The 21,304-nt window shown below is 48.0% G+C and overlaps 1 protein-coding gene across 1 annotated transcript in view; it reads left to right on the top strand.

Annotated features, from left to right (window-relative positions):
- The window catches only part of UMODL1 (uromodulin like 1), a 621,262-nt gene that overhangs the window by 167,712 nt on the left and 432,246 nt on the right, over positions 1-21,304 (top strand). The window contains exon 4 of the mRNA XM_078658858.1: positions 8,431-8,552. Coding sequence (XP_078514984.1) covers positions 8,431-8,552 — 122 coding nt within the window. The remainder of the gene's footprint in view (positions 1-8,430; positions 8,553-21,304) is intronic.

Here is a 21,304-nt window from a genome sequence, read left to right as displayed (position 1 = left end):
TGTGAGGTTCCTTCGGGAAATCGGGATAGTGATCTCTCACTGCTCTTTGCAGTCTGTAATAATTAAAGCTGAATAACAGTGTTGGATGACTTATGCAGTGCAGTTTGTCAAGTGTTTGAAACACCCTGTCTTTGTATAGATCTCCCAATGTGTCAATGCCTGCATGTCACAGCAAGTCCAACCCTACCGGTTCCTGTGTGACCGACAGTGCTGGGTGATTTGCCAGTGGAAGCTTCGGTGCATAAATCGGCAATTTGCCAGCTGCCTTGCCCATCAGCCTCCAAGCTTCTATGGTGGTGTTCACTGGATTTATGTCTCGGTCATGTAACCTAGTTCGCTTGTGTGGTAGTATGTTAACTAGTGGGATCGGGTCAGTATCTCCTGTTTCCACCGCCACATGTGTTAGAAAAGGTATCTCGTGAAACCAGTAATGTGCGAATTGCGCCTGGGCGCAGAGATAATACAGATACATGTTCTGGACTTTAAAACCTCCCTTCTCATATGGTAGCGTCATTGTCTGTAATTCTGTTCTAGCGTGTCTACCCGCCCAGAGTAACCTCAGTACTACTCTATTAATGTTGCGGAATACCTCCGCCAGAGGTCTAATGGGGATGTTGGTAAATAGGTATAGGAGCTTAGGTAGTATTACCATCTTCACAATCGCTGCTCTGTCCGCTAATGACAGTGGCAGTCTATTCCACCGTTATCACTCTGCCATAGTTAGTTCTTATTACTTGTTCTGGGTCCCTGTGAAACCACACTCCTAAATATTTGGTAGGTTCTTCTTGCCATTCTAGGGGTTAATCCATTTTGAACGGGGCAGTGCTGTCAGTCATCGCCAAAACGAGGGATTTCGACCAGTTTATCTGTAGGCCAGAGTGGTGTCCGTATTTAATGTATTCGCGTATTAATGGGTTGAGGTGTTGTTCTGGGTGTTTGACATAAACTACCATATCATCCGCATACAGTGATATGTGAATTGGGCGTGTCGGGAGTTGTATTGCCGAATTGTGGTGATGCTGTCTAATTTTACAAGCTAATGGCTCCAACACTAGAGCGAAAAGCATCGGCGAGAGTGGGCATCCCTGCCTCGTTCCTCGGCATATGGCTATCGGTCCGGAAACGTGCTTGTTAATCCGAATACGGGCAGATAAGTTTGTGTATAGCATTGAGATCCACTGTGTGAATATAGGAGGAAACCACATCCGCACCAGTACCGTGTGTAAAAATTTCCAGTCTATCGTGTCGAACGCTTTTGCAGCGTCCAGCAGCACCGCCACCGCTTTGACGTCCGGCGCCAGATAGTGAGCCAGCGCAAGGAGTGTCCTAGTGTTATGTGCGGTCGATCTGTCCGGTATAAACCCGGATTGGTCCGGTATAAACCCGGATTGGTCCGGTCTCCCCAGCAATGGCATTAGCGGTTTAAGTCTCGCAGCCAGTAGGCTTGCTATTATAGTTGTGTCTACGTTTATGAGGGACAAGGGGCGGTAAGCGTCGCAGTGCTCCTCATCCTTTCCAGGTTTGAGCAAGGCGATTAGCATAGCTTCCCTCATAGACGCCGGTAGAGTTTGCGCCTCGTGTGCCGCTCCGTATAACCGGACCAGATGTGGTGCTAGTATATCTGCAAAAGTCTTGTAGAATTCTGTCGTGAATCCGTCAGGTCCTGGTGCCTTGCCGTTCGGTAAATGTTTGATGGTGTCTACGACGTCTTCCACTGTGACTGGTCTAGCTAAATATTCCCTGTGGGCATCTGAAAGCCACGCGATTTCTACATCTGCCATGTATGTCAGCATGTCTTCCTGTGTCGGTGTTGGACGCGCTTCATACAGTTGCCCATAGAAGGCCATGAATTCTCCCAGAATCCCTTTAATGTCTCTCGTTACTGTCTCCTCTCGTGTTTTTATCGCTGTGATATGTTGTTGCGGTCTACCCTTGCATATTTTCTCAGCCAGTGCCTTGCCCGGCCTCCCTCCCTCTCCATATACTCTGGCCATTTTGCGCTTGGTTATGTAATTTAGTTCATCTGTCCCGAATTGTTGATGTTCCTGCAGTAGCGTTTTAACATTCCCCAATAGTGTTATGTCTCTCGTCTGGGCATATTGCTGCTCTAGGGCCTGTATAGCTTGTTCATGTGTTGCCAATTGTTGTCGTATGTCTTTCAGGATGCCCGTAGTGGGTACTAATGCACACTCCCCTTATTGTGGCCTTGAAAGCTTCCCATAGTAGGCATGAATCGTCTGTCGTGGGGCAATTTATGTCAAAGTAGTCTATGATTGCCTTGTGGATAGCGTCAGTATATATCGGATCTCGCAAAGCTCCCGCACTAAATCACCATGTGAAGGGCGGAGGGTCGTAGTGTGGTATTTGTATCGCTAAGAGTACAGGACTGTGATCAGATAACGTTCTCGGTAAATGACTGATAGAGGCGGTCCATGTCGCTACTTCACTTGTACTCAACCAGTAATCCAGTCGTGACCAACTATTGTGTGCAGCAGTGATATGTGTTGCAGCTACCTCCCCTGGGTGCCGATCTCTCCATATGTCAGTCATCTGTAAGTCAGTGAGTGTATCACGTAGTGTCCTTCTCGCCTTCGTATGTGGTTCTAATGTGTTCTGTGACCTATCCAAACCATCTTGTAGTGTGATGTTGAAGTCTCCTCCCCATATTATGTGGTCGATCTGAAGCTGTGCTATGTTCTGCCAGAGTTGTGCATAGAATCCCGGGTCATCCGTGTTGGGGCCATACGTGTTTACCAATGCAAGTTGTCTATGCCTCACCGTTCCTATGATAATAACGCTTCGTCCTTCGGTGTCCCTATGCACTGCTGAAATCTCAAAGTGCACTCCCTTACGTATTAGAATGCTGACACCTCGAGAGTATGTGGAGTAATTTGAGCTGGTAACAGATTCCGCCCATCTTGCTCCCAGGGTGTTGCCTGCGGTAGTCGCCAGGTGCGTCTCTTGGAGAAATGCAATGTCTACGTGTAATCTATCAAAGTAGGCAAAGATCTGACGTATCTTTTTTGGATTACCCAGCCCCCGAACATTCCATGTGATGAATTTTAGTGCGGTAGATCTCGACACGTTAGTACGTTGGGAAGGTGCCCTGGCGCTATGTGTGATAAGATGTGTCTGGTGGAATGATTAGGTAATGCTCACGTTTAGCTTGTAGAGTGTAGTGCTTCACAGTTTCCCTGATATCAACGGAGTTCGCAATGCTTCTCAGACACAGTGACACAAGTCGAACATCCCATAATTCCCCCATCCTCCCCCCTCCCACTTCAGCACCCAAACTTTGCCAAAGCCATCCTCGGAATAGAACAAAACAGTAAATAGAACTGTAACAGGGGCGCACCCGCTTGGGGGTGTCGCCAGGAACACACTTCTCCATCCACATAGTGGATGTGGACAGGTGCATATATCGTGCTTTGAGTACATGTGTGTCTAACCCGTGCTGTCACCTCCCATCGCCCTCCATAACCTTGTGGTGTATCATAGATCATGTAGCCGTCTAGTGCAGAACATTCACAGTATGTCTCAATGTACACATTCATGGAGATCCCCCCGATCTCATCCTCCCTCCATTCTCTTTTGCCCTGCTGAAGTCATTCAGTTACTCACTGTTTAAGTCATGTGGGTGGTGCTAGAGCCCAGCGGGGGTCCGCATAGTGGGCCCCACTACACTCAGTTCATGTAAGTTCATCACCTCACACCTCTCGTCTCGTTCCTCTTTTCTCAGTAGTCACGATTAGACCCTATCCACTTCTATGTCCTGGTGGTGTTTGGGTCCATATGGTGCAGTCTTACATATGTACGTTACACCGACATCTCCATCTATTCAATCGTTATCACTTCCTTGGTCCTCACGTTCTTGTGTTTTTTGTCGCCGCCCCAGTTTCTTGATGTACTCATGCGCCGCTTGGACAGTCAGGAGGACTATGGGTTTACCTGCAGTGGTGATCTTGAGTCTTCCTGGGTATAGCATCGCGTATTCAATTCCTAGGTCCCGCAATTTTTTCTTGATCGGTGCGAATTTCTTCCTTGCCAATTGTACAGCCATGGTGTGATCAGGGTAGAATTGTAAGGTGTTGCCCTGATGTGTGATTTCACCTCTTTCCCTGGCCAGTCTAAGAGCTGTGTCTCTGTCTCTGTAATTGAGCATGCGGGCGATTATCACACGTGGCTGTGCCCCTGGTTTTGGCGTAGGTGCTAATGAGCGATGTGCTCTTTCCACAAGGAAGACTGACGATAATTGTTCCGCTCCGAACAGTTCCTTTAATAGCCTCTCGACGTAGTCCTCCATTTTGCCTGTGTTTGTGGACTCCGTCAGGCCCGCTATTCTGACGTTGTTGCGCCTGGACCTAGCTTCTTGATCCTCCACCTTTGCACGCAATAACTCCACTGTCTTTTCCAGTCCGCTACATACTTTTGTAGTGGTTGCAGATTCGTCTTCGACCCTCGATATTCGTTGCTCCGCTTCCACCAGGCGCTCGCCATGTTTATCAAGTTTGGCGGCCATGTTATCCACGCGCAGCACCACATTATCCAATTTATTGCTCATGTCATGTAGGCTCTGTTGGATTGCCCGCAGGATCTTCTCCATACCTGTGCCATCACATGCCTCGCTGTCTCCCTCCGTGTCCGACGTTCTTGTGGCGCTGTGCGGTTGCTTTTTTGCTTCAAATTGCAGCTTAGTTTGCTGCTTCTCTGGCTATCCCATGGCGCAGGAGCGTGGTGGGGCATTTCGTCACGCTTGTTCCGTAGGAACACTGTCCAAGTTTCTTGATGCTTGCGATTGACGGTTTCTCGGCGTATTCAGCCGTTGAGGGCCCGCGGTGCTCATCTGCTTTGCATTAGGCGCCTTTGGGTAATGTGACAGGCTAGTAGTAGAATTGCGAGATACCCCTCAGTGGAGTCTTGCCTCACTAGTAGTCTTCCTTCTGCGCTTGCTGCGTTGGGGTGGGAATCTTAGATATATGCACACTGTCTCTGTTATGCAGTGCAGCTCAGGGGCCTGTTTGGAAGCTCTCTCATGTCTATCACGCAGACGTTAGCACCCGGTCCCGCTGCGCTTCACTTACGGTCTCCCGATTGTTCGTTTTGGGGCATTTGTAGCTGGTCTTTATGCCGCTTCGTTGTTCAGTAAAGGCCGCCCCTCCCCCTCCACCAGTGTCTCGGCAATAGCGCGATGTGCTCAAATCGGCGCTACTGTCCGTGCTCGTTCAAGCAATCTCCATTTAGACAGTCCTTTCCTCCCCATCAGCAGTGTTCGCATGTGTCTGCTTTCGATGTCCGCTGCATTGTGGTGTCTCGGTGCAGTCCCGATTTTAGGTCCCGTAAGCCCGTCTATTCGTGCGTTCCACTGTGGCCGCCATCTTGTCGTTCCTGGAACGCAAACCGATTTTCGGCTTGTCCGGCGTTCGTGGTTCGCCGTCACAGCCTTAAGACGGTTCAGATTGTTCTTAATACCTTGGGGCAGCTAGCGGTTTGGGTCCGTACCTTTGCTATTACCTCCGTTAGTCCCGGGGTCAGTTGTTCGGAGTGTCTGTATCCGCCATCTTGTTACTCCCCCCTCTCCCGTGTGGTTTTTCGGGGATAAGTACGCCGGCGTTGTCTTTTCTCCAGGTTTGGCCGCACCAGACTTTAGATATCGTTTTCCAAAATATTGTGGCTACATTTTCGGCGCTCGGTCGGTGGCTTTCACGGGTGTATGACGCTTTTTAGGCACCCGTCCGGCGGAGCTGACTCACGAGTCAACCATCCCGCTGTGCGCCCTCTAGCACCCCATCGTCCTCCAAAGGTATGTTGGGTACATTCCTTAGCTGGGAAGTATTCCGGTTAGTGCATGGCATCGCCATTGAGAGCTTGAAATATCCAGTAAATATAAGTTCATAAACTGAAGATGGCAATTTTTAAACGCACAAAAGGGACGTGTTATGTTGAAAGTACTATCCTCCGAAACAATGCAGCCGGAAAGGATGAGGAAGTGGCAAACCAGTATTGTAGAAATCACTGCAAAGTGGCAATTGTATTACAACAATATACTGCAATAGGATGAAAGACTGGAGGAATCCTCTAATCACATCACATTAGGTAAGAGGATGGAAAAGGCGTCCAAAAGAGATTCGCATCTCAAGCGCTGTCTGCTTGTGGCAAGAGTGTAAAAAAAACTGCATGTTATTATAATGTAACCCAGGAGGCAGGTGATTAAAACGTCAACCTGAAGTAGCAGTGAGGAGCGCTCAATTGCTCAAAGAAGAAAAATGCACAAGCATGAGATATTATAAAGGAAAACGTGCTCTTCCATAATGCAACATGCGATAGAAGTAGGTGACACGATGTCTGAGAGCTGAAGAGGTTCTTAAAATGGTGGTCGCATCTCGGTACGACTCCCCTGTTTCTGTCACCCTGTGTCTTTGTAAGTCCTTCTACATATAAGGCCAGAGTTCTGTTAGTAAGAAGGTGTCTTTAAAGTAAAATATGCTGTTGCATGACACGATGTGAAACAGAGAGATGCATCGTAGCGCTGGAAGCGGCAGAAGCTACAAAATGGCGGATGCGCCTCAGGCGCGGTCTGCTGACACAAGAATAGGCGAATACAAGATGAGCGTCTCACCCCGCACTCTCAAAGAAGCATTTCCCGGTGCCGCTTGCAATCCGCCGTCCAGTTGTGCGGTCTTGAAGGTTGGAGGTTCGCTAAAATTCCTGAAGAGGCTCCTCGGCGCCTTAGCGACGCCCCCCACAACATTGAGAATTTGATCGTAATGACCAAATAGATTAAGGTAAAAAAAATGAATCTGATAATGCCTACAAAGTGCAAAGCAAGGTACTGAGGCATGAATAGGAAATGCTACAAATGTTCTAAGATGAAAGCATCTGCTTTAGACAACAAGTAATAAAAAGCAAGCATTCCAGCATACTGTTAGAAGCTCTCTTCCTTTTTCGTGGGAAGAGATCTTATCTTGATAGTGAATGGGGCTTAAACAGTGTCAACAGCTTAAGTATATTTATTGTAAATACTTGCAACCAGGGGAAGTTAACAAAATGAAAAGTTCCACACAAAAGTGAATGAGCACAGTAATTTGGCTATGGGAACTGATAAGAGCACCCCTTTTAAAATATAAAATCAAACGGATACTTTTTTTCGGAAGAGCACGCTACTTTTCTCAGCACGGTAGCCGTTTATTACTACTTGGACGCAGAACGCAGAGGAATAAGATGTGATGTCTGTGCACATTGGACACAGCCAACACGCCCTGATGAAGTTCTTTTGAACGAAACGCGTTGACTGCTTAATGAAAACTGAATAAAGAAGAGACAAAAAATGAAACAACAATTCATTGACATTCTTTATTGATTTCATCCATATTTGTATTAATGATCTCTGGTGGTGCAACCCACAGTGGGTGGAATTTTCATTGTTTTTTCTAAACAATTGCCTCTTGGGAGCAACAGGGGTAGTGGTAGTGCACACCACAAGAGCTAACAGCTCTGCATTCAACATATAACTGAGACGGGTGGGCCTAAGGCCAGTAGAGAGGTGCGGCACACTCAAAATTCCCTTTTTGTGTGTTGAGTTGAGTTGTTCAACAATTGGGTTATATTAAAATATATTAAATACAAGAGATTTCAAAAACACAGCGTATGCGCTGTGCAGGCGAAACCTTAACATTACTAACTTGGTAGCCTTTGCCTGCATATGCCTATAGAACAGCAACAGTTTGACTCTTGCTAGAAGCGAACGAAGGATGAGCATGTTGGAGCTCAGGGTGAAAGAGTGTTGAGTACACATGGAGCACAGCCAGACAATGGTTCATAAAGCATCTTTTATCTGTGGAAAATGGGGGTGTGCATCTAGGAGGTCTTTGTGCTCCTCACAGGCTCTTGTCTCCTGAGTTCTGAATCTCTTGTGCTAGGGATTCTGGGAGGTGGGAGTGGGGGCTGGGGAGGGTTGAATGGAAGGCTGTGTGTGTGATGCAAAATAGAGTGAAGATGCATCTGGATTATCGCCAGTTTTTGTCAACAATAAAATCTGTTTTTCCTTGCCATTTACGCATTTGTTTTTTAAACTTTCTGTTTCTATTCATATGGCACTGTTCCTGTCATTTAATTATCAAAGCATACTAGTTTCTCCTGTCTGCTTTTTTACTCTATATGTCAATTGTATTTGGTGGTATTGACCTTCTCGGGTCATTTTTGTGATTTTATTCACACTTACATTATATAAACAAACATCTATTCATCCACCTAAGATCCGCCATCTCTATTGGTATGCTTTGCTTAAATAAACCCTGACACTTACACATGATTTCTTTTGTAACTTTCTACGTCCTGAACGCTCTTATTCGCTTAGCCCTATTGAAGCAGCCACATCAGCCACATGAATAATGACAAAGGTTCACTAAAACCCTTCCTATATTTCCTTTGCAGCTCCAGTGAATAACTGGACAAAATACTGGTACAACGCCACTGTGGATGTGAAAATGGAGTTTGTAGAACTGAGGAGGCTGGATCCCCAGTTTATGAACCACACACGCCTTTTGCACTCCATGGTATGTATGTGACTGCTAATGATGTGTTTCCACTCACCTCTGAGTACTGGAGAGAGCCAGAGGTAAGAATAGCACCTCAATGTACTGTGGGGGGAGACTTCCTGGAAGGTGTGCCCCACCTGACCTACAAGTCCCACCATTTAGTGCTGGAGAGAGATAGAGGTAAGGATAACACCTCAATGGGCTGTGGGAGGAGACGTCCTGGAATGTGCGCCCCACCTGATCTACAAGCCCCACCATTGAGTACTGGAGAGAGGCAGAGGTGAGGATAACAGCCCAATGTACTGCGGGAGGAGACATCCTGGAATGTGTGCCCCACTTGACCTACAAGCCCCAGCATTTAGTACTGGAGAGAGATAGAGGTAAGGATAACATCTCAATGGGCCATGGGAAAAGACGTCCTGGCAGGTGTGCCCCTCCTGATCTACAAGCTCGCCATTGAGTACTGTCGAGAGGCAGAGGTAAGGCGTACTGATCTACAAGCCCCGCCATTGAGTACCAGAGAGAGGTAAGCATAACAGCTCAATGTACTGAGGTAAAGAAATCCTGGCAGGTGTGCCCCACATGACATACAAGCACATAGGATTGTTGGTGAGTGCTAGACCCCTGACCCTCGGTCAGTAATCAGGTCTTTCCCCGCAGCTCTGCTCGTCAGCGCTCTGCCCTGCAGTCCCACACAGGCAGGGTTCGAGACCTCTCCCTGCTGGGTCCCGCTGTTTGTGCATTGTATTTGATTCATTCCTGGCTCTTTGACTTGTTGCCCACAACCCTTTTGCACATTTGTATTTTATTTTGCTTGCTCCTTGGCTTGTATGCCCAAAACCCTACCACTGCTTTATTTCATTTTTCTCGCCGCAACCCACCCCGCTCCCGCCTCCCAGCCGCACGCCACTCCCTCCTCCCCTACTTAAATGGCGACAGCTGTGGTGTCGCGCCGGTGGCGCGCTAAAGGCATGCCTAAGGCAAGCCGGTCTGCGCCCGTCCACGCCTAGACCACACCCAGCGCCAGAACCGCTGGCACTCTCAAGAGCCATGACACTCGACAACACTATGACGCCGGCTTCCTCCACGGACCTAATATCGGCCAATCATCAAACTGCTTCCAGGCCAGCCTGATACCCACCCATTGACCCTTCACCTGCCATAGCTGCAGCTCCACCAACCGTCAAACGCCCGCACTCCCTACCCCACCCGTCAGAGCAGAACGCAACCACCTCAGATGCATACTACTCAACACTCGCTTCGTGCACAAGCACGCCGTTGAACTCTGGGACCTACTCGACACAGCCTCCCTGGACGTCGCCTTTCTAAGAGAGACTAGGATGAACCCCTCCTCCGCACCTGACGCCGGGTCTGCTGGCTCAGTGGACTAATGCATCCACTGCAGAGGCCTGTGTTCGACCTCATGGTCACAGGTTCAAATCCCGGCGGGTCCACTCAGCCTTTCATCCATCTCAGGTCGATAAAATGAGTACCATTGAGTTGGGTAACAATAAACATCTGTTATTCAGCTCCAAGATGCCCCGTCAGGGGTGAATGTGCGTTTTACAAATACACATGTTATGTTATGTAATAGCCATCTCAGATGGATGCAAGATCACCAGAAGGGACCGCACCAACAGACCAGGAGGAGGAATCGCCATCGTCTACAGGAATACCCTTAGAGTCTCGACATGCACGACAGACACCTCCAGCACCACCAAACACCTACACTTCCAGATCTACACCGACCCCAACACCACCCTCAGAGGAACACTCGTCTACAGACCCCCCGGGCCTCGGCCACAGTTCATCAACACCATCTCCGACATCGTCAGCACGCACGCACTTGCGTCCACAGACAACATCCTCCTCGGAGACCTACATTTCCACCTCGAGACCGCTGACAACTGCAACTCCGTCGCTCTGCTCGATAACCTCACCAATCTCGGACTCAAACAGCTCGTCACAACCCCCATACCCACCGCCGGACACAGTCTCGACCCTATCCTCTCAGCCAGCAACCACGTCGCCTTCAGCCACACCACAGAACTCCACTGGACTGACCACCGCTGCATCCACTTCACCTTCAAGAAACCCACCGCACACCACCACCCGCTACGGATCCCCTACCGCAGCTCGAACAAGGTCACTGAAGACCAGCTCATCACCGCTCTCGCCCGAGACCCACGACAAACACCACCGACACCGACACAGCCACCAGCAACTTCAGGCAATGGATCAACGACTGCACCAACACTATCGCCCGATCAAAAAACCCTCAAACTGACGCACCAACAGAAAGGCCAGCTGGTTCACCACCGACCTCTAGGAATCCAAGCAGTCTTGCCGAAGACTCGATAAAAAGTGGCACCACGAAAAGCACCGGATAACCACCCAGCCCTAAAGAATGCCTGCCGCAAGCACCACCAACTCATCTGAGCCACCAACGGACCTCCTTCAAGGAACGCATCGACAACCACGCACACAACAGCAGAGCTCTTCAACATCATGAAGGAGCTCTCCAACCCCAGCTCCAGCTCCAACGATATCCCACCGCCGCAAGACCTTTGCAACTCCCTAGCCACCTTCTTTCACCGCAAGTTCGCAGACATCCAAGACAGCTTCAACACCCAGACCCTCCCTACAGCCACCAACACTGCAGACTCACCGCCCCCAGCCTCACCAACCACCTGCTCTCCTGGACCCACGTCAACAACAATGACACCATCAAGACCATGAACACCATCCACTCTGGCTCACCATCCGACCCCTGCCCTCACCACATCTTCAACAAAGCAAACCACGTCAGCGCACTCCAACTTCAGAAGATCATCAACAGCTCCTTCGAGACTGCCCCGGAGAGCTGGAAGCACGCCGAGATCAACGCCCTACTCAAGAAACCCACAGCAGGAGGAAGAGCTTCGCCTGCGACCATGATGGCCGCCTAGACTCTCGGCTCCGCCGACCTTCACGCTTTCCTCCGAGATCCTGTAAATTATCCTGCAACTGAGCCCAGCTTGAGCCCAGCTTTGAGACGGGGAACGGGGTGTGTGTCCCGGCTCGTTCCAGGCGGTAGCGGCGGTGTTACACCCTTGCTTCTTTCCAGGCCCTGCGCAGCGGAAGGTCCGGGTCTTTGTTTATGCGGCACGGCCGGACCCGTCCACGACGACGGCGGACATCGTAGATGAGGCGGAGTCGATCGGCCGGTGGGAGACTGTCGCGCTGCGCCTCCCGCTGTAGCGCTTCATCCCGCCCCGCGATCTTGCCCGCCTGGACGCATGGTAACTACGAGACGCACATTGTATTGTCTCCCGGCTTGGAAGCGACCTGTGCAGCTCCCTCGTCTGCCCCTGCTCTGTAGTGGAAGCCATTTTATACGCCGCACATACAGCGCTTGTAGGTGGAGACCCTAGACCACGGCCGAGAGTCCGGATCATTGCCGATTTCCTATCAGCCCTGTGTGTGATGCCGCAATGCAGTCCGTTGCCCCTATGCCTCTGGCTCGGCTGTACCCTGCAGATTACCGGCGGGGTGGTCAGCTGCTGACGGGTGAAGATGGCGACCGGATTCCGGAGCTGATATGCGTCCGTGAGCCCTGGACAAAGAGAAGTGCTGCGTCCTCTCTTCCTGGGGAACCCCTGGGGCTCCGCGATATCCTGAGTGCTCTAGAAACTGTTCGTGCTGCCTTACATGACAATGCCCGGGATCTCGAGAGTCGGCTTGCTGCCATTACTCCAGTTGGCCGTGGTTGTCCTTCGGTGCTGGGCACTGCGCCACACCCTGCGCCGGACCGTGATGATCTGCTTACCCAGGTGCCTGCGGAAGCGGTAGAGGATCGTGGTTCGGGGGCGGCCGATGTTCTGACCGCGGTGGCCCGGAGGGGGGCTGGTGTTCGTGGTTTCGTGCAGTGGTTGGGAGGTCGTCCCCGGACGCCATGTTTGCCAACTCCTTTGTGTTCTGATGGTGTGGCTCTTTCTTCCTTTTTGGAGCTGGTGCTATCGCTCGGGACTGCTGCTTCCGGAGGTCTTCTGCACTACCTTGACCCCTTTTGCGTTGTTGTCGGACGCGCGGAGGTGGTCTGGGCGGACTCTGGTGGACGTCTTCCCAATTTGTATTGGCCATACCGGGCACCTCTGCCGTCCTTGATAGCGGCTGGACTGTCGGATTCCATCGACCATCTTGATCGCAGGGGGCAGGGTTGAGGATGCTTTCTGAATTGCTAAAGCTCACAGTGCTGGGACTGGGGGGACAAGTGAGACATCGTTTGGAGTCGGATGTTGGTTTCTTCTCATCTTCAATGGATCGTGCGGGCCAGGGCCGAGGACGCTTTGGTGCTTTCTGGTGTTTGTCTGACCGGTGACACTGGGGGACACATTTATAATGGTATCACGACTAGCGTCATGTGGCATTATATGCCTTGCATTACTATATATTAATTGTTTCTTATTCCCGAGCTTGATCCGTGTGGAAAATCGCGACAACTCATTAGTGCTTGAAGGGGTCTTTCTGATGGAACATGATGCTTTGAGCTGAACTTGATCGGACATTGACGCAATGTCTCCTTTGTCTTTGTTGGGTTATATCTATGGGAGCGAGAGCTACTGTATGCGGGACGGGTTAGATGCTTCTGTGGTGCTGGGAATCGGGCGGGATGTTCCTTTTTCTGTTTGATATTCCCCTACGAAATGTATCTTGATCTGCTATCACTTGCTTAACGTTCCGCTATGGGGTGTTTGCTCTTGCCGGGGGGCCGGGAGTCGGGGAGCTCGTATTGATTTGTTGCATTCTCCTCCTCCATCTTTTTCCCTTCCTTGGGGTGTAGTTTAGGGGGCGACAGGCACGCTGCTAGTGGGGTTAGGTCGTAGCCATCGGCAGGGGTGTGGGGTGGGTTTTTTTTTTTATTTTTCTTTGTTATTTTCTATGACCATTCTATTTCCCCTTTCCTTCTTCACAAGAACTGTGGCGTATTCTCCTGATTCTTATCTATAGCGTATTCGGGTGCCCATGTTTGCTCCGTATATCCTGTACGTCTGGTGGGAGGTGATTGCTGTCATTGCTATCTAATTGCTTGCTTTTGGTTCACGCTGCATTTGAATTTCTGTGGCTTATGGCTGTGCATTATTCCGTCACTTATTTTGCCCGTCCACGGCTATATTTTAGTTCGTCTATTGCCACCCGATATGTCTATGTATATTTCTCCTCTTGTGTTATATTAATAAAAAGTTTTCAAAAAAAAAAAAAAAAAAGAAAAAAAAAAAAAAGAAACCCACAGCAGACCCAAAGGACCTCAAGAACTTCTGGCCCATCTCCCCTCTGCCATTCCTGGCAAAAGTCACCGAAAAGATCGTCAACAGGCAACTGGCCCACTTCCTCGAGGAGAACAACATCCTGGAGCCGTCCGAATCTGGATTCTGAAGCAATCACAGCACCGAAACCGCCCTCATCGCTGCCCCAGATGACATCCGGACCCTACTGGACTACGGCGAAACCGCCGCCCTCACCCTCTTGGACCTCTCGGCCACCTTCAACCCCGTCTGCCACCACATCCTATGCACATGCCTACATGACACAGGAATACGCATCAAAGCCCTGGACTGGATCACCTCATTCCTCACCGACAGAACCCAGAGGGTCCACCTCCCACCTTTCCGTTCCGAAGCCACCAAGATCATCTACGGTGTGCTCCAATGATCATCCCTCCACCCTACCCTCTTCAACATTTACATGGCACCGCTCGCCAACATCGTCCGCTCGCACAACCTCAACATCGTATCCTACGCCGATGACACTCAACTGATCCTCTCACTCACCAAAAACCCCACATCCGCCAAAACCAACCTCCACGAAGGAATGAAGGCCGTCACCAGCTGGATGCAGACCAGCTGCCTGAAACTTAACTCAGACAAGACAGAGGTCCTTATCCTCGGATCCACTCCCTCCGTCTGGGATGACTCCTGGTGGCCAGCCACCCTGGGATCGGCACCCACACCCACAGACCACGCACGCACCCTGGGGTTCATCCTGGACTCATCGCTCTCAATGACCCAGCAAGTCAACACCGTCGCCTCCTCCTGCTTCAACACCCTCTGCATGCTCCGCAAGATCTACAGATGGATCCCAACCGGAACCAGAAGGACGGTCACACAGGCCCTTGTCAGCAGCAGATTGGACAATGGTAAAACCCTCTATGCAGGAGCCATGGCCAAACTCCAGAAAAGACTTCAACGCATACAGAACGCCTCCGCACGCCTCATCCTCGACATCCTCCGCCACACTCACATCACTGCCCACCTGAAAGACCTGCACTGGCTTCCAGTCAACAAGAGGATCACCTTCAAGCTCCTCACCCACGCACATAAAGCGCTACACAACGCCGGACAAGCATACCACAACAATGGTCTCATCTTCAACACACCAAACCGCCAGCTTCATTCCGCTGACCTCACCCTCGCCACCATCCCACGCATCCACAGGACCTCCACCGGCAGCAGATCCTTCTCCTACCTCGCTGCCAGGACATGGAACACCGTTCCCACACAGCTGCGACAGACCCAGGACCTGCTGACCTTCAGGAGACTTCTCAAGACCTGGCTGCTCGAGCAGTAGCTGCACCCTCCACCCCTGCTCAGTGCCTTGAGACCCTCACATGTGATTAGTGCGCTCTACAAATAAGTGATTGATTGATTGAGTGCAACCACTGAAAATGGTTGAAATGTGCTCTTCCTTAATGGAAGATACCAGAACAGCATCAAGGCACCATCATGGTGGTGACTTCTGAGTAAATTGAAATAGTTTGACTCCATTACAATTCCAAGATAATCCAATTAAAGAGGATGAATTTAATGTTATGTTATGTTATGTTAACAAAGCTTATATAGCGCTCAGCTGCCCCAGCGAAGGGGCGTACTGGCGCTTAGAGCTACAAGGTAAGGAACGCACAGACAAAGGGGTACGCATAAAACAGAAGGTTAGGCTAACAGAAAGAGGAAGGTCTTGATGGCTTTTCTTTTTATTTCAAGTCATTTTTATTGAGGTAAGAAAACAAAAGCAAAAGACATTACATTAAATCTTCCAGCAAAAAAGTGAATTGTTACAGATGTTGTCAGGCCAATACAGAAACTACAAATGATAAAAATAAAGAGAAGAATCACTCTTGCTTGTCACAAGGTTGTTGATTAAGGTGTTAAACACTTGACGTGTGGATGCAATGGGAATAGTTCTAACATACAGACTAGGATCACACCCATATATCTAAGGTATTATTGCAAGGGCGTCTTGCTTCAAGGCGGGTCAAAATGGAGGGATGATTTATCAAGTGATTTCCACAATTTCTTATGGGATGGACACCACGTAGAGGACTGTAATGCTTGATTCGTGGCACCCCTTAGGAAAGACAGCCATTCCTGCCAAATCTTGAAATTTACTTCCTTAGCACATTTCCACTTGCATAAAACAACCTTACATGCCAATGTCAACATTAAGTCCAAAAGTTGGCGGTCATGCTCATTAGTTAATCGCGGTTCCAGCCCCCCTAGAATGACATATACAAATTCCTTCTTTGGCATTATCTTAAATACATGATGGATGCATACAAATATTTTCTCCCAATATTCTTTCAGTAGGGGACAGTTGAATAGCATGTGAGGGAGATCCCCAGTCCCTGATTGGCAATTCCAGCATTCCGGAGAGTCACGCAAATTACATTTAAACAGCCTTTCCGGGGTCCAGAACGACCTATTTATGAGCATATACTTTGTCTGGAATAGGATGGGTGAAACTTTGTGGGTCAGTGCTGACTTATGAATTAATTCCCAATCGAACTCTATACCTGTAGAGTTTGATTCCGCTTCCCATTTCGCTTCAACAGTCCTGTGAGATTTATTGGGCAACGGTAGTAACAGTTTATACACCTTGGAGACGAAGTGACCTGTATGCATAATACGTGGGAGATGTGTTATCAGCCATGGAGTGTAGGGTGAGAAGTTACGGCTAGTTAGCGTCGCCTTAACTTTTAAGAAATTATAGAAGTCTATTGGTGATAGGTCGAACTTTGCCTGCAAGTTTGAGAACGGGATTGGTTCGTTATTGTCATACAAATCTCCTGCCAGATTAATACCTTTTCCGGACCATGACTCCCAGAAGAGCTCCACACCTACATGTTTAAGGTAGGGGTTTCTCCATAGAGACATACATGATGATTTAGAAAATGTCAATTTGGTTTTGTGTGTTTGATCGAGCCTAAGGAGGGCCCTTCTGGTATTTAACATTATATATTTTGAGTGGGGTAAGTGTGACAGGTCCATAGTGATTAAAGACTCAAGAGGAACATTGCCCACTATTGATCTCTCAATGTCAATCCACACCGGAGTGTAAGTTGATGTTTTTATAAACCATTGAGCACCTTGCTTACAAAGAAAGGCTGTCTGGTAGTTCCTGAACGATGGCAGACCCAGGCCGCCTTTATCTTTCGCCAGTTGTAGCTTCTTCAGAGATATCCTGGCCTTCTTGCCCCGCCACAGGAAGTTACCAAACATCTGGTCTATTTTCGAGACAAAAGTATCAGAGAACGTCATAGGGAGCATACTGGCCAGGTAGTTAACTAAGGGGGTCGACATCATTTTGAGTGTTTCAGCCCTGCCCCACCAAGAAAGGAATTTAGGGGACCAACTTTCTAGAAGGGTAGATATTTTTTTCAACGTCGATTCCTCATTTATTTTTAGGGTGGAAATTAAATCCTTATCGAAGTCCAACCCTAGGTACTTGAAGCATTTGGGCTGCCATGTAAGACCAGAGTCCCCCAAGATCCCCTTGTCACCTTTATTGTTCAGCAGTTTGACCTCTGTTTTGTCTTTATTGAGCTTGTAGCCCGATACCTTCGAAAATTCTTCAATGTCCGACATGAGTGCAGATACTGCTTCATCCGCTTTTTCAGATAGGATAAGTACATCATCCGCATACGCTGTCAATTTGACCGTGCAGTCCCCAAACGGTATACCTGCAATTTTAGGGTCTTTCCTTATATGATGTAAGAACGGTTCGATTGCCAATAAAAATAACGAGGGTGATAGAGGGCACCCCTGCCTCGTACCTTGTTTTAAGCAAAAGGAAGATGAAAATGCTCCACCTGCCCTGACTCGTGCCGAGGGGCAGCAATAAAGTGACATAACTAGCCGTGTAAATGTTTCCCCCAGGCTAAATTTATTGAGGACTGCTTCCAGAAAGGCCCAGTCAACCTTATCGAAGGCTTTTTCTGCATCTAACGTTATTGCCACTGTAGGGGTTTCTAGAAGTTTAGCTTTTTCCAACACATGGGCTAAAATCCGTGTGTTATCACTGGACAACCTATGCTTTAAAAAGCCCGCTTGAGATGGATGGACTAGTTGTGGGAGCACTTTTTGGAGACGTGCTGAAAGTATCATAGCTAGAATCTTACAGTCAATGTTAATTAGCGAAATCGGCCTGTAGTTTTTTGGGAGCGAAGGGTCTTTCCCTTCCTTAGGGAGTACTGCAATTGTTGCCTCCGCCAGAGTGCCTTTTACTTCCCCAGAACTATTTATTTCATGGAACAGGTTAAGCAAGGGCCCAGATAATATTGTGGGGAATGTTTTATAGAATCTTGCTGTAAAGCCATCCGGTCCTGGAGCCTTCCCTGTTTTTAATTTTTTAATCGCACCTTCCACTTCCTCAGCACTTATCGGGCCATTTAGACCAACCTGATCCTCAGCAGACAGTCTTGGAAGATCACACTCATCCAAGTAGCTCTTAATTTTATCTTCCTCCACCGTCGTATTTTTTGCATATAGATCCTCATAGAATACCCTAAATACCTCAGCTATCTTGTCTGGCTCAGAGTGTGAGTTCCCTGAGGCGTCCTTAAGGATGTTAATACAGTTCTTTTGTACTTTGAATTTCAAATATGAAGCGAGACTCTTCCCCGCTTTATTGGATTCACAAATCTTAAATCTCCTACCTTTGTCTAGCCAAACTCCCGCCCTTTCACTAATTAATTTATTGTGTTCATATTTTTTATTTGCCAGGGCATAGAGGGTCATATCGTCTCTTAGCCTCAGATGCTTACTTTCAAGATCTCCAATTTCACTTTCAAGGGATTCTAATTTCGCGTTATAATTTTTATTCATGGCAGCCCTAATCTTGATACAAACTCCCCGTATTGTACTTTTCATGGCATCCCATCTAATAAGATCAGATGTGTCCCCTTCTCTATTGATTTGCAGATAAGATTCAATGGCAGCTTGTATTGTGGATCTGTGTTGAGCATCGCTTAAAATCTCGTCATTCAGGCGCCAAGACGTCTGACGAGGAGATGATTTGGCATTTGCAATGGACAGGGATATACAAGAATGATCCGACATCACACGAGGTTCTATGGTGGTAGATTCTATTCTGGGTACCCCGTTCTGTGTTATAAGGATGTAGTCAATCCTGGAATATGAGTCGTGTGGTGTAGAATAAAAAGTATAATCTCTCCCTGTAGGGTTCTGGAGCCTCCAAGCATCCACTAAATGAAAGCGTTCACACAGATTATTGAAGGCTCTGTGAGATTTGTTTGGTTTGAAAGGGCAGTGGGAGTCCCTATCTAGAGTTGCGTCCTTGGGAAGATTAAAGTCACCACCTACTATGTGAACAGCACTATCTGGGATATTTTCCATATGTTTATTTAACTCCTCCCAGAACTTGAGGTCACTGATGTTAGGAGCATATATGTTCGTAACATAAAACTCCGTATTATCCTTACTTAGTTTGGCCGTAACCCACCTCCCATCTAAACTAGCCTCAGAAGATAAAACCTCCACCTTTGATTTCTTCGCAACAAGGATCAACACCCCATTCTTCTTGTGTACAGATTCTGCACCCACAACCTCGCTGTAAAACTTATTCCGCATGTGAAAAAACAGCTTAGCTTCCAGCTTTGTCTCTTGTAGCAATACAATATCACCTTTTAACCTACGCACATAGTCTAAGATTTTTTGTCTTTTGATAGGATGGTTCAAACCTTTAACATTGAGTGACAATATCTTCATTTTGTCCATATTACATACCCCCATCGGAGTATTCACAGTATTATTTGTGAACAGGTAAACAGTGTTTCATCCAGAGAGAGACAGTCACCTCACTTGACCAACTACAAAATGTTAATCTTTCATCTCTCCGAGACTTAGAAACGACATATGAGTGAGCATAGAGTCTATAACCCACACCACCATCAAGTGTCATCGCAATAGTGAAAATGCAAGCAAGAAGAAGAAGAATCAAACATAAAAGACATGTAACACATACCCAACCCCCCAATCCCCTCAACCCTCCACCCTCCCCACCCCACCTGTATTCAGTAGGCATGGCGATTGGAGAGAGAGTACGGTGCAGCCTCCCCGCGCCAAAAAACATATCCATATTAATTTTAATCTGGAGCAAACAAGACTTAACATTTACTGCAAAAACTCGTGAGTCGTTGTTAACTATCACAGCTATAATAAGCCATGTATCTAGCGACCTTGCCTGTATTAAAGAATTCAAAAACTGCAGGATAAAAGACAAGCAAAACAAGGTATTACCTTCGTTGAATGAGTAACAGAACCCCCAACATTACCAGCTGATAAAGGTATTAAGTCATGTAAACAGGCATGCGAAAAATGCATTAAACGTATTAAACAGCTCAAGGTAGAAGAATGTCAATGTGCAGACATGAATACCATAGTTTCACACTGAAGTGCTATAGTTAACGCTTTAAACGCTTTAAACGCTTTAAACCTGGGCCTTAACCTAGGCCCTCAAAGTATACTGAGAAATGTGAACTATATGGAGACATATATGGAAACATGAACTCTGACTCATAGGTCTTAATCCGGACTATCAAAAGTACCATATTCTTGTTACATAACAGACTGAACAAATTCTCTGTTCCGTTTAATAACCAGGAATGGAAAACCATTGGAAAGTGCGTTTAGTAGGGTGCCCTTCATTTATAGCCTGAAGCTGAAGCCTGATCAGCGGAGCTTCCAGAGTTGTTCGTCTCCATGTCCAAGTCATCTGGGCCATCCAACATACGTTTCAATTTCAATGGATCCGAAAAAATGTGTGGAGTGCCTTGAATAATCACTCGATACCTTGCCGGACCAACGAATCCATATTGGAAACCCCTTTTCTTCAACTGCGGTCTAAGCGCCAAGAATGCCTTCCTGACGTCCACCGTTTCCTTACTATAGTCTTGAGATATATAGACCTTAGCAGATTTCCACAGGATGTGATTGTTTTTCCGCATGAAGGCAAGAATCTGTTCTACATGCTGGTATCGGAGCGGTTTACAAACAATAGCTCTGGGACCCTTTTGATCCTTGGAGATCCTGGCCGGGACTCTATGGGCTCTGTCAAATTCTAGTGGGTGTAGAAACGTCATGTTTGTAGCTTGGGTAAACCAGGATTCAAGAAAAGCTACGCAGTTCCCCAGTTGATCCTCTGAACCTTCCGGAATGCCAAAAATGCGTAGATTCCCCCTTCGATTCCGGTCCTCCAATTCAGCCAGTTTCCGTGTTGTTTGATCTGCTGCTATGCACAAGCGTTTAACTGCGTTGCAGGTCTTAACTTCCATATCCTCAAGTTTGCTAATCCTCGTTTCCGCCTCTAAAAGTTTCGCATTGGTGTCGCGGTTATCTTGTCTGATTGCTGCCACCTCTTCCTTTGTTGCTTTCGCCAGATCTCTGACTTCATCAAGTCTGCTAAGTATTAAATCTATCGGATCCGGGTTATCCTTC

This window comes from Lissotriton helveticus, chromosome 8 (genome assembly GCF_964261635.1).
Source record: "Lissotriton helveticus chromosome 8, aLisHel1.1, whole genome shotgun sequence".
NCBI classification, from domain to species: Eukaryota; Metazoa; Chordata; class Amphibia; order Caudata; family Salamandridae; genus Lissotriton; species Lissotriton helveticus.
This window is presented reverse-complemented; position numbering and strand designations above follow the sequence as displayed.